This window comes from Anabrus simplex, chromosome 1 (genome assembly GCF_040414725.1).
Source record: "Anabrus simplex isolate iqAnaSimp1 chromosome 1, ASM4041472v1, whole genome shotgun sequence".
In the NCBI taxonomy this organism is placed as follows: domain Eukaryota; kingdom Metazoa; phylum Arthropoda; class Insecta; order Orthoptera; family Tettigoniidae; genus Anabrus; species Anabrus simplex.
The window spans coordinates 71,897,489-71,910,649 of record NC_090265.1 but is presented as its reverse complement, the minus strand read 5'-3'; the positions used below and the strand labels follow the sequence as shown (position 1 = coordinate 71,910,649).

The following is a 13,161-nucleotide window of genomic DNA, read 5'->3' as shown; positions in this document are numbered from 1 at the left end:
TACAATCCTACTTCGTATACGCTGCTCTATTAGAGAAAAAAGTCATATTTGAAACGGTGTATGTTACCACTCCCAAGTTTCCTGGAGACTTCTTCCATGAACGTCGTACAAAATTAGATGTGGAACTGCCAGTAAATTTTTCTCCACTTCGACAATATATGAATCAGCTTTAAACTTTTTGAATATTCCCACAAGTCAAAGGAAACGCCATTTATTCACAAAGACATCAACACCTAGAGTCAGGTGTTCATCAGAATGTACAGAGTGAAAGTGGGAGTGGAAAGTCCGTATGAAAATCCTTATGACGTTCTCCAAGGAAACTCAAAATTCTTTGCAGTAAATATAAAAAATAAAGTAGTGAACATATCAATAGACAGACTAAAGCCAGCCTACAGGTTGGCTGATAACGTTGAATAAACGTGATGAACCTACACAGTTGACCTTCCCAAAGATTACAAACATAGAACAAAGTTCACTACTTCAGGAAAATAAATCTAGAACTACCAAAATGAGGTCGTGTGGCACGATTCCCAGCGTGCTTGGTAGACGGACAAAATATAAGAAACTCAGTGAAAATCGGTCATAGTGATTGTGAACATAATGGACTAACTGAATCCTCCCATTACATTAACTATAAAGGTATTTTGCCTGTAGAGATGACCAATTAATTAGTATCTTCCCTTTCTTAGTCTACTGTTAATGGTATATACTTTTACACCTATTCCTATAATAATGTCATAATTTATGAGCCTTACTGTCGACGAAATATTTTCCATCCTCCTTAAGCACCACATCTCAAATGCCTCCAAATGTCTCTTATCGCATGAACCAATAGTTCAGGTTTCCGAGCCATAAAACGCCACACCGACACATAGCCCTTAATTAATCTCTTTTAGTTGTCCACATTTTGACTCCTGCAACGTGTAATTGCATTACATTGGCCAGAACTAGAAAGTAAGAATTAACGCACACAGTAACAGTACGAAGCAAATAACTGTGTTGACCCAACCCTTACAATGAAACTTTACCAGCGATAAAAATGTTACGGTACTTCATTCCGAAAGGTGAAATAAATTCGATTTAGTCGAAGTCAACCTGCTTAGGTGAGTAAGTATAATAGGGATCAAGATAAGGATTACAACTCACGACAACTAGTCTGAACTACCAAAAACAAATTCAGGTCGTTCAAGATAATTTTGGGACATTCTTCGTTAAAAAGAACATATGCGACTCTATTTTACAGGTTTGCAAGTTTCATGCAGGTCATCAATCTTGGTTAAATTTGATCAAAGCACACCAATAAAGATAGTCATATTAAACATGTTTTATTAGGGACAATGTGATACGCAGATCTGTGTACAGGACTTAATAACAATAAATGTAAAAATGATTTTATACGGTGTTTGACAGTGAATCCGATATATTGCATGTGGTAACTATGATTACCAATCAATCAATCAATCAATCAATCAATCAATCAATCAATCAATCAATCAATCATCAATCAATCAATCAATCAATCATTTTTATTAAATGATAGGGTGCTCAACACGAATAATACAGTATGTACTTTTACACATGGATTGAAAAAGGCTACCCAAGAAGATCCAGTGAAGTATTATCTTGCTATGTAAACTATTTACCCAGTCGTGTGTCGTCAAAATAAAATTCTGACTATACTGACATTATTACATAGCAGGAAGTCCTTTGTCTGAGGTGATTATGATTATGTTTACTACGGGCGGACATTATCAATCACTTACCTAACATTTTCGGATATATAGAAAATCGATATAGGCCAGCAGATTGCTACATTCGGAACATTTGGGCAAAAATAGACTTTCTATAGGTTTGTTTAAATGACACTGATTTATAATGCACCGAGCTCGATAGCTGCAGTCGCTTAAGTGCGGTCAGTATCCAGTAATCGGGAGAGAGTGGGTTCGAGCGCCACTATCGGCAGCCCTGAAGATGGTTTTCCGTGGTTTCCCATTTTCACACCAGGCAAATGCCGGGGCTGTACCTTAATTAAGGCCACGGCCGCTTCCTTCCAATTTCTCGGCCTTTCCTATCCCATCGTCGCCGTAAGACATATCTGTGTCGGTGCGACGTAAAGCAAATAGCAAAAAAAAAAAAAAAAAAAGAAGTATAATGTGGGAAACATGTGATAAGTCCGAAGAACTAATCAAACAAGAAGGAAGGGGAAGACAAAGCTTCCATAGTATTTAATAATGTGCTGTTGTGCAACACATACAAGACTCAATCGCTACAAGTAAGCAGTACTCAGCATTGATGTTGAAGTGGATTGAAAAATAAATTCTTTCTAGTGTTACTTCTGAATGTGCGGTGACTTAGGTGGGTTTTGGAAAAAAATGCGTATTAGCTATGCCTGTTGTCCCCGAACCTGAAAGTAGACATGTCCTTAATTTTAGTTTAGTGTCGTAAAGTTACTAAAAATGACTCCTGTGTTGTAACACTATTCCTTCTACAGTCATCTACTGTGATGGATGTTGTGAAAAAGCCGCTCATGGGATCGGTTGGTGTGTGCATTATAGTGGGCTTGGCAGACTGGTATGTATTAGCGATAACTAAATCAACAGGAATCGTCCTCACTCCTCTTTTCCCAAGCACTTCTTTAGTGACGTCTAGGCCCTACTTGTGTTCATGCGGCCGGACTAAGTGGCTCAGACGGTTAAGGCGCTGGGTTTCTGAGCCCATGTTGGAAGGTTATTAAAATAAAATCACGTAGTCTTGTCTTTACCTCCCCAGTATAAGAGAAAACTCCATTACCATTAATTCTGCCTAATGTTTTTGATTTTACGTTAACTGCAGTAACTACTTTTTGGGCCTTCGCAGAAGTCAAGGTGTCGGAATTTTGTGCCGCAGGAGTTCTTTTACGTGCCAGCAAATGTACCCACACGAGGGTGACGTTCCTTCAAATCCACCGAACTGAGCCAGGATCGAACCTGCTAAACTGGAGTCAGAAGGTCATCGCCTCAACCGCCTGAGCCACTCAGCCCGGCTCGGTGGTATAACATACGGAAACAACTTAAACAAACCTCCGTGTACATCATGAGTTGGAAGATAATTTTCGCTCGCAAAATGCCATTGGATAGCCCCCACGAAAAGAAAACCGTGAGAAATCCGAGTTCGTATCCTGTTATTTCTTTATATTCCCTCTCGTGTCATCGCTTATCATTCAGGTTGACTCTACCTTGATCGAGAATAGATTGTTCTATGGAATATTATTTCAGTAGCAGTTTCTCGTGCGTGCTTGTCGGTGTGGCTATAAATAAAGTTTATAAAACTAACCCAGTGTTTGAGAGTGACAACCCAATAACACAGGGTATTAACTTGTCTCCCTGTCCTCGCCTGGAACACGGCTCTTGGCAGACATAGTTTCTCGCGCGATATCCACAGCACTCAGAGGGGAAAAAGAGAAAAAATATTTCTGCAGCGTAGCAGCGTAGCGTACAAGGGAATTCAATAATAGAACTTTGGACATTTGATGAAGCTTATCTACCTGACACGAAGTAGTAATCAGTAGATTATGAAAGAACCCATAAACAGAAAGATATTTTCCCTGAGGGTAGTGTTGATGGTGATAGAATATAACCACGGTATCCAATAGGTGTCTTAAGAAGCTACTAAAAAGGCTTAACCCCTCAGTGCTCTCAATTAGGGAGCACAGGTTGGCAACCACTTGGTCCTTAGCTGAGTCGGTATTCCTTCAACTTACGTGTGTCAGGTTCCTCACTTTCATCTTTCCAATCAACCTCATTTGGTCAATTCTTGGTCTATATCTACCCCAGTGGTACAGTATTAGGAATGCAAGGCCTAGGGCTTATTTCATTTTCACCTTCTTTATGGCCCTCCCCTTTCGTTTATTGGCACTTTCCATCTTCGAATGGTTGAACCTCTTCCAGTATTTTTTCTTCGTGTTGTTATTCTCCTAACTGTCATCCTACACTGGTGCAGGTTTCGTTATTATAATTCTGGTACGTCAATTTTCACGATTGTGTGCCTCATGAGTGTGAAGGCTTCCGCTTCATTAATTATCTATTTACTATTGCTACTTGTTTAAGGTCGCACTAACACATCGAAGGCTTGCGGCGACAGAAGGATCGTAAAGGCCTAAGACAGGGAAGGCAGCAGCCGTGGCCGTAGTTAAGGTACAGCACTAACATTTCCCTGCGGTGCAAATGGTAAACCACGGAAAATTATATTCAGGACTGCCGACGGTGGAATTCAAATCCACTATCTCCCGAACGCAAGCTCGCACCTGCCATCATTACGTCATTAATAGGGACCCAATAATAACACGCTACTTAACCTGTCAATCACCTTCATTACCGTTTCACAGAGTGCACACTACAGTATATTTAATCGAGAATTATTCACAATTTGATTTTCCGTGGTTTCCCATTTTCACATCAGGCAAATGCTGGGGCTATAACTTAATTAAGGCCACTACCTTCCTTCCTTCCTTCCTTCCTTCCTTCCTTCCTTCCTTCCTTCCTTCCTTCCTTCCTTCCTTCCTTCCTTCCTTCCTTCCATCGTAGCCAAATTCAAACGACCAATCTGTCACCATGCGACGTAAAGCCAAATGTACGAAGGAAGAATTATCACAATGATACATAAGTTACACATAGGATTGAAGAACACTCGAACCTGATAGACTGTAGTATACTTGATTGTACATAGGCCTATTTGAAAAATAAATGTATTTAGAAGTTCAAGTAGCTCTATACTTAAGCTGTGGTACGTACAGTATCAAGTAATTATTATATGACGAAAAAGACTGTTAGGCAATATCAAACCAGAAGTTCCATTGCTTTCGCAGATTCATGCTCAAATATGAGGAAGCAGCAGGCATCTACAGTAGATGAACAAACACCGGCGAATTTCCTTCAGAATAATTAAAAATGTTAATGTGAACAATTCTCTTCAACAAAAAAAAAACAAGAAGAATTGCAGTAATCTCCACAGTAGGTAATAACACTGTGATATAATATAGTCTACACCTGCCAAACGACCGCTGCCCAAACGGATGTCTTGCAAACAGAGGGCCGCGTACTTAGCGTAATGACATCCTAAATCGTATTGCTTGACCGGATACGCTGACCTCCATATCAGATATCTCCACAGTTCATCTCACGAAACTGCCCACATTCTACAACTAAAATCCTTCAGAAAGCCAAGAACTGAACCAGACATATCGAGGTGATACTCTCATTTACCTGGTGTTCAAGAGAGAAAGAGTCACGCCAAACCTTTTATAGGTCAGCCGGAAGTGAAATTTAAGCAGCTTCGGTTATAGATTGTGTTACACATGGTCAAGTAGACTTTTTTGTCCGAAATTCGTGGCAGTAACAGAAATAGGATGACGACTGTGTGGACAAGTACTCTTCCACTCATGAAATATAAAAATGATAAGCGTTTGGCACAAATTGAATTATTATTACCAGATTTAGTTGCTTCGTCGTCACATATATGTTAAGCTGTGTTAGTAAGTGCTAGTAAGTAATGCTTTATTTTATTTTATTTTACCTGGCAAGATTAAGGCCTCCATGTCCTCTCTTCCATCTAACAAGGCACAGAAATATATACATCATATTATATTACATTAAATGCACAATATGATGACTATTAACCCCTGGATAATAAAAACAGTCTTTAAGAGGAAAAATTGCTTAAATCAAATATTCCATATATAAAAATTGGTAGTGCATGACATTTAATAAAATTTGATATAAAGGATTAAGAACTGTAAATGTGGGCCGATGACCTAGATGTAGGCACCTTTAAACAACAAGCAGCAAGCAAGAACTGTAAATGAATCTTCTTCAATCAATCAAACATTCACTACTGATCTGCATTTAGGTCAGTCGCCCTGGTGGCAGATTCCCTATCAGTTGTTTTCCTAGCCTTTTCTTAAATGATTGCAAAGAAATTGGAAATTTATTGAATATCTCCCTTGGTAAGATATTCCAATCCCTAACTCCCGTTCCTATAAACGAATATTTGCCCCAATTTGTCCCCTTGAATGCCAACTTTATCTTCATATTGTGATATTTCCTACTTTGAAAGACACTACCAGGGAATCCTTGAGAACAGAATGGTTGTGAGTAGAAGCATTACGTTTACATAGGCTCCTTACTGGGACGTAAAATGTCTCCAAAGAGCTTCTGTGGACGTGCGAATAGCACTTATCCCTCTGATACTTTCAGGGAAGTGGATCCATTCACAGTAGGCAAGTACTGTCAATGAACTATCGTAAATGGCACTTCTATCGGTAGGTAAAGCAAGGATGGAAATTATTAGTAGATTTAGTGTTAAGACTGTTAAATGATGAGAGGGAATTCAAATATGAAAAGTAAAATGGCTATGAAGAATGAAGGACTTTACGGAGATGGTATAGGGTACGCACAGTGCTGTGGATTTCAAGTCGGGACCAAGATAGGTGATTATATGAAGGAGTTACATGGCGATAGAACCGTAGGTTATATGGTATCTCACACATACATTTTGATTACGTTGCAATCTGCTCAATAACTTCCACCCAGAGTCTCTGTGAATCGCATCACTTTAGACAAAATGAGGGAAAACTAGAGCTTCTACCAGCAATTTTTAAAGGTTTTCAATAAATAAATAAATAAATAAATATATATATATATATTTACCGCGCAGCAAGTGCAATGTCAATAATTTTTGTTTAGGTGATGTTGGTAATTTACTTTGTCCATGATATTCTTTTATCGAACGTAATGTCTGGGATGTTTACTGATGGCATGAATGATATGTTAACAAAGGGTGGTGTACAGTGGAAAGCTTCCTCATCAACCAGCTGTGGCCTCACAGCGAGGTGTACAAGAACACACAGCAACAGACAGTCACGCGGGCCAGTGATATGCTTCATTGTTTTCCGCGCCACTCGCTAATCTAGAGATCTCTCCTTCTACGTGAGCTGTACACAGGGGCCATCTGATCAACGCCCTGGGCCAGTGACAAGCACACAATGTCGTATAAACAACATTTCACCCCTGAACCTTACCGAATATAGCCATCAATAAGACTTGATACTACATACCATACCATTTAAGTCCGAAAACACTTAAATGTACCATTAACCTTTAATCTCAAATCTGATTTTGAAATGAGAAAGGTCAAAGTGTCTTTAAGATTATACTGCCATACACCCATTCTTACTTTTTTCATAAATCAAGTTGATAATAATAATAATAATAATAATAATAATAATAATAATAATAATAATAATAATAATAACCACCGAGTTTTCAATTTGTCAACAACAGTCCCCTACCCATACAAATTTTGAAAAAAGGATTTCACTTTCAACATCAAGTAAAAAACCAAGAAGTGTATCTACTACAAAAAAAAAAAATGATATTGCTTTCCCGATTTTTATATTCATGATTTAATGTGCCAAGTTTATACATGAAGTCACTGGATGTTTTACCTTCCCAAGGATCTACTACCAGCAGAAATATGAACAGATGTCTAATATCGTAATGTCTATAGTAACAATTCTATGGACGTGTGCGCTATTATTGTACTATTAATGAAATTATTTCTCTCGGCTTTTCGTATTTATTTCTGGGATAGTTGGAACCACACAGGATCATTTTAGGTTTTGACTGAATGCTCTTCCTGATAATACGTGATATATTTAGGTGAAAATAACATCGGCTGGGTTAAAATCCCTACCGCTCAGGTGGAGATCCAGCAGCCAAACAATGCGCTACTAATGCACCTACCGGGCGAGTTGGCCGTGCGCGTAGAGGCGCGCGGCTGTGAGCTTGCATCCGGGAGATAGTAGGTTCGAATCCCACTATCGGCAGCCCTGAAAATGGTTTTCCGTGGTTTCCCATTTTCACTCCAGGCAAATGCTGGGGCTGTACCTTAATTAAGGCCACGGCCGCTTCCTTCCAACTCCTAGGCCTTTCCTATCCTATCGTCGCCATAAGACCTATCTGTGTCGGTGCGACGTAAAGCCCCTAGCAAAAAACTAATGCACCTATAATAATAATAATAATAATAATAATAATAATTTACGTATATTTATCCATATGAAACGGCTGACTGGATGGTGCTATTTTCCTTTCGATCTCTGTACTGCATCGATTTTCGTGGGCGATAAAGCTTCCAAAATAACAGAAACTAGCGACTTGATCGACTCTCTTGACAGAAAGCGTGGAGTTTGCACGTATTCGCACTGGATGCTTACTCACAATTAAGAGTTTTACTTTCTTCATATTGAATATGACAATAAAGGTAACAATGCCTACAACAATTTAGACATTTCCTTCTCTGAGTCTGCAACCACTGCTATGTCTGCTGCAACCCTAGTTCCTTTCGAAACGTTCATAGCCTCTTCAGTGAATGCGTGGAACAGCTCCGGTGACAAAAGAGGCACAATGCCTATCTCCTTTCCTAATTTCTGTTCTCCTGATGATTCCTCTGATGTTTATCAGCACTATAGCTCGTAACGTATACACTAGCAATATCAGCCCCCTGTCTTTCCTGTCAAAGCGAATAATTTTTGAGAGTTTTAAACAGCTTGTCCCAGCTCACATTTTCAACCGCCTTTTTAGATGTCCGCAAAGGTAAAATAGGTGTTTCTGTTTATCTCCAGGCTTCTTTCTTAAACTGTTCGAAGAGAGGAAAAACGTTCATTTCTCACTCCCTATTTTGATACCTAACTGGTCTTGATCCATATGAAAGTCTCTTTAATTCTTTATCCTGCTCTTCATTATGTTAAGCAGTACCTTAGACGCATGCGAAAGAATATTTATTGTGTTTTATCCAGAGCAATTTAAACAGTTTCCTTTCTTTCAATAAATAAATGATATTATGCATAAATATAGTGCATAGAGGCATCGAGAAATACTCTTAGTTACGACTTTGTATTAAATCTGTGATTAATCTCAGTATATTCCTAAGTAAAAGAAATAAAGTAATATATAATTATGTACGTGACGCAATAATATCGGATTAACTTCTGAGAGGTATTGACGTACTTCCAGGATTGTTACTTTATGGCAACTTGGAACACGTCTCTTCTATTACAAAATAATTCTGTATTAGATCAGACGATGAAAATGTAGACTTTGGATCTAGTCCATACTGTTAGTTCACCACTCAAGTTTTCAAGTTTATCAGGAATATAGTTTACATTTGAGCCGGCTTTTTTGCCGTTACCGACAACCGGCTTAATAACGTTTCCTGCAGTTCTTAACTGGGCAGCCCGCCGACATGACGTGCTGTTAAAGTTGCCTACAATGACGGCGCGATAGACACTAGCAGATGACTGACACCTCACAGCAGATAACTCTTGTTTTTGAGCATACGTACACGGTTATAGGCTCAGAGTAATCAATACGCCAGGATAGGCTTCATAGAAAGAAGACCATTCTCTGATCTAGGAGGTAAACTGCTGTTCTGTAGATCGTTCCTTATAGAAGTCCCGTATTTACGGCCACAAGTCGTTTTGCAAATAAGTAAACTTAAAATGTAATTAAATTTAAAGGATTTGTAAGAGACTTTCTCCATAACATTCGCCAGTTATGATGACCAATACAACAGCGAGAATTTGTAAACGATGAGAAGACTGGTATTGCCGGAAGGGACAACATCTTCTTCTGCCCTGTTCCCCACACCCTGATAGGATCGAGTGCGATCTGTTTTGCACATGTAGACTTGTCCTTGTTGTACGACTGGATGCCCTTTCTTGTAATGAACGCCCTAAGGGTAATAAATAATTGGCGTAAAGCTATTATATATCTGCTGTACAGCATTTGAGTGCCATAGATTATAAAATACTCTGAAAAACATCTTTCTATCAATTTCGATGTCCGACTCGTTGGCTGAATGGTCAGCGTACTGGCCTTCGAGTCAGAGGGTCCCGGGTTCGATTCCCGGTCGGGTCGGGGATTTTGACCTTCATTGGTTAATTCCAGTGGCCCGTGGGCTGGGTGTTTGTGCTGTCCCCAACATCCCTGCAACTCACACACCACACGTAACACTATCCTCCACCACAATAACACGCAGTTACGTACACATGGCAGATGCCGTCCACCCTCATCGGAGGGTCTGCCTTACAAGCGCTGCACTCGGCTAGAAATAGCCACACGAAATTATTATTATATTATATCAATTTCGATGTGATGAGACTCCACAAAGTGACGATAATTTGTTCTAACCTGTCACGTTTTCTATGATACCGCAACCGTCCTTTTCTATCGAACGAATATGACCTCTTGGATCAATCAGGTGCGCTATTCTCTACCGACAGCTATAGGAGTGCCTATGGTTTGTGCAATACAGTAACCTTTCGTTATAAATTACTAGATTATTGGACTCCACTCTACATAAAACGGTACAGTGTTTTTGAGATGGGCCTCATTTACTGGCACTTGTACCGTTTTTGAACTGTGCGGGAAAGTCTATATCGGGCTAATTGCACATACAATTGCTGTAAGAAGGTGCGTAAGATAGGACTAAGATGCATTTATTTCCTAGCTGATTGCGTATGTTCGGGGGGAAAATAGGGGCAGGTATATTTAAGAACGGAAACTTTTTGGTATTATTCAAAAAATATTGAACGTTAAATGACAGAACCATGGCGGCCAATGTTTTCAGCTCAAACATTTATCATAGCTGTTTTCGCAGGAACGACGATGATATGTAAATAATAAGAAGGACATTTTTCACTTTAAACACGACTGTCATGTTTTATATACAAGGTTAATTAGTAATGCTTACTTCAACCGTTAAAAATATCGGAATTTTGATTCCAATAAAAAGCAATCTTGCAGTTTTATGTGACTGCTGACCATAGCCATGCGACATTGAGTGTTACGCGTAACTAATCGGAACCACGGTACTGTAATTTTTCATTCCAGAAATACCACATCCGATAGCTATTGCTCATCCTCCATGTTTTCGTGATATGGCACCATGCCACAACTCCCTCTCTCCCCAACTGAAAGAACATTGAAATGAAGACAGCATAAGGATATTTTGGTTTTCCAATTTTCTCAACCTACTTCCAAAACTTTCCGGAACATTGGCAAAAATCTGATTGGATTCTAGTGTCCAATTAATAACCGTGAGGAGGCGAAGAAATTATCCCACACCCTGATAGAGTGGCAGAAGCGATCGGTGTTTCAAATATGCCCGGTATTACGACTTTTCCTGCCGTCAGTCCTATTAAGAGGGAGTATTCTTCTAGTGTCGCAGTACTGCTCAATTGAAGACTGCCCTTAAAACAAAATTAATCACCTGGGCTCGAAACAGAAGAATTAACCAGACACCGTGTATCAAACCCGGGACCCTATGAACTTAAAGAGAGCTGGACAGTAGACTGAACACTTAACAAGAAAGAAGATAACTCGTAAAACAAGACGGAAAGACGCTCAAATGTTTCGTTCAATCAATTAATTTGGATGAGTTGTTCAGCCGTTTACACATGAAATCTCTTCAGAAGGTGATAGTTCTTGGATGTTTTAGAACTTGATATCTTTCATATGTCACAGATAGTACAAACAAAATGATAGGTACAATAATTTTGATTATATTGCAGATATTGTTTTACAAAACTTCTATAAATGCAGTTAATTTCTCACTGTTGGTACCCATAGTTTATTACTTATTTATCTGACGGTTGGAGCAGAATAATCTACTTCTGCACGCTGTGCATGATAAAAACCTACTTTTTAAGGAATTAATTTTACCTTGGGACATATGAATAGGTCACCTGTTTCCCAGACACATTTAGGTAGACTATTAGTACAATGTATATTTCTAATTCCCTTCTAAATAAGGTAGCCGAGTAAAGTCAATATTCTAAAGACCTAGCTTTATCAAAAACATTAAGTATATTACGTTAAATCAGTGGAAAATGGGTAGTTAAAATGTTGAATCTGAATGACTAGAAATGTTAAACTCATTGCGATATACAGAGTAATCAAAAAGTCCGTTATCAGTTGGCGAAGCAAAACTCCACGGAATATTGGAATTCGACAGGAAATCATTGACACAAATGATTAGCATGACATGGGGTTTTATTGACTCAATAAAAAGTACACAAAATGACCAACAGATGGCGCTGGACAGCAACAGTTCAGGTACAAATGGCCACACATGCTTGACGTTATATGGGTTTTATTTACACCAACTAGTGCACAAACAGGCCAACAGATGGCACTGGACAGAAATACGTCAGTGATGCCACATGAAACCCGTGTACGGTATAAAAGGAGGTGTCGTAAACCTCTTTCACTCCTGAACCTAAAAATACCCCCGACCACCCATCCTCATACCATCCCCTCCACCCCTCGGCCCAGCCAAGACCCCGCCACCCTCCTCCTCTCACTGATAAACATACTTTCACCTCACACCCATTATGCCAAGCAGACAGCTAATCATGCACTAACCAGCCCCACCAAGCAACAACCCCCCAAGAAAATCAATTCCTCACCTCCATACGTACATAAGCCCTAATCAGCTACCCCACTCCAGCATTCACCCTGCCAACTCTAAATCCCTTCTCATCCTAACCTCCCTCGTCATATCACTGTTTCAGCTTTACAAGCGTCATGAGAGTTAAGGAACGTTCGGCTTGACCACCTACTGGATGGGTGACCATACGTGTGTGATTGCTTCGCTACACCGCCTCAGGACCTCCTTGGACTCCAACATCAGAGCTCCAAGGTCTTCCTCGAACAGCCGCCCCTTCAAAAGGTCATATTCTGACCCGTCCAGAATGAACAACAGCACCGGACCACAAAACAAACAATCAAGCCCTGGAATGGTGAACATTCAGGAATAGCACTCAAAACCTAATAGAGTCTGATATGCTAACATTCTCACGGTGCAGGCCCTGCCTGCACAAACGAGACGGTTCTGCTGCTGCGCCTGCAATCGCGGCATGTCATGATTGGCCTCCCCGATACCCCGACCTCAATTCGCGCGATTATTGGTTGTGAGGTTACCTGAAGTCGCAAGTCTCCTAACATGCTAAAAGACAATATCCGACGGCTATTTCTCACCATAACTAAGGATATACTGTACAGAGCTAATCACAACATTGTCCCTCGACTACAGGTATTGTATGGCCGACATGTTGAGCATGTGTTA

The 13,161-nt window shown here is 39.8% G+C and overlaps 1 protein-coding gene across 1 annotated transcript in view; it reads right to left on the bottom strand.

The window, feature by feature from the left end:
• The window catches only part of LOC136885438 (papilin-like), a 278,513-nt gene extending 265,559 nt beyond the window's left edge, over positions 1–12,954 (bottom strand). The window contains exons 1-2 of the mRNA XM_068229110.1: positions 12,909–12,954; positions 12,656–12,827 (exon numbers count right to left, since the gene is read on the bottom strand). Of these exons, the coding sequence (XP_068085211.1) occupies positions 12,656–12,827; positions 12,909–12,954 (218 nt within the window). The remainder of the gene's footprint in view (positions 1–12,655; positions 12,828–12,908) is intronic.
• Between the last annotated feature and the right edge of the window lie 207 nt (positions 12,955–13,161).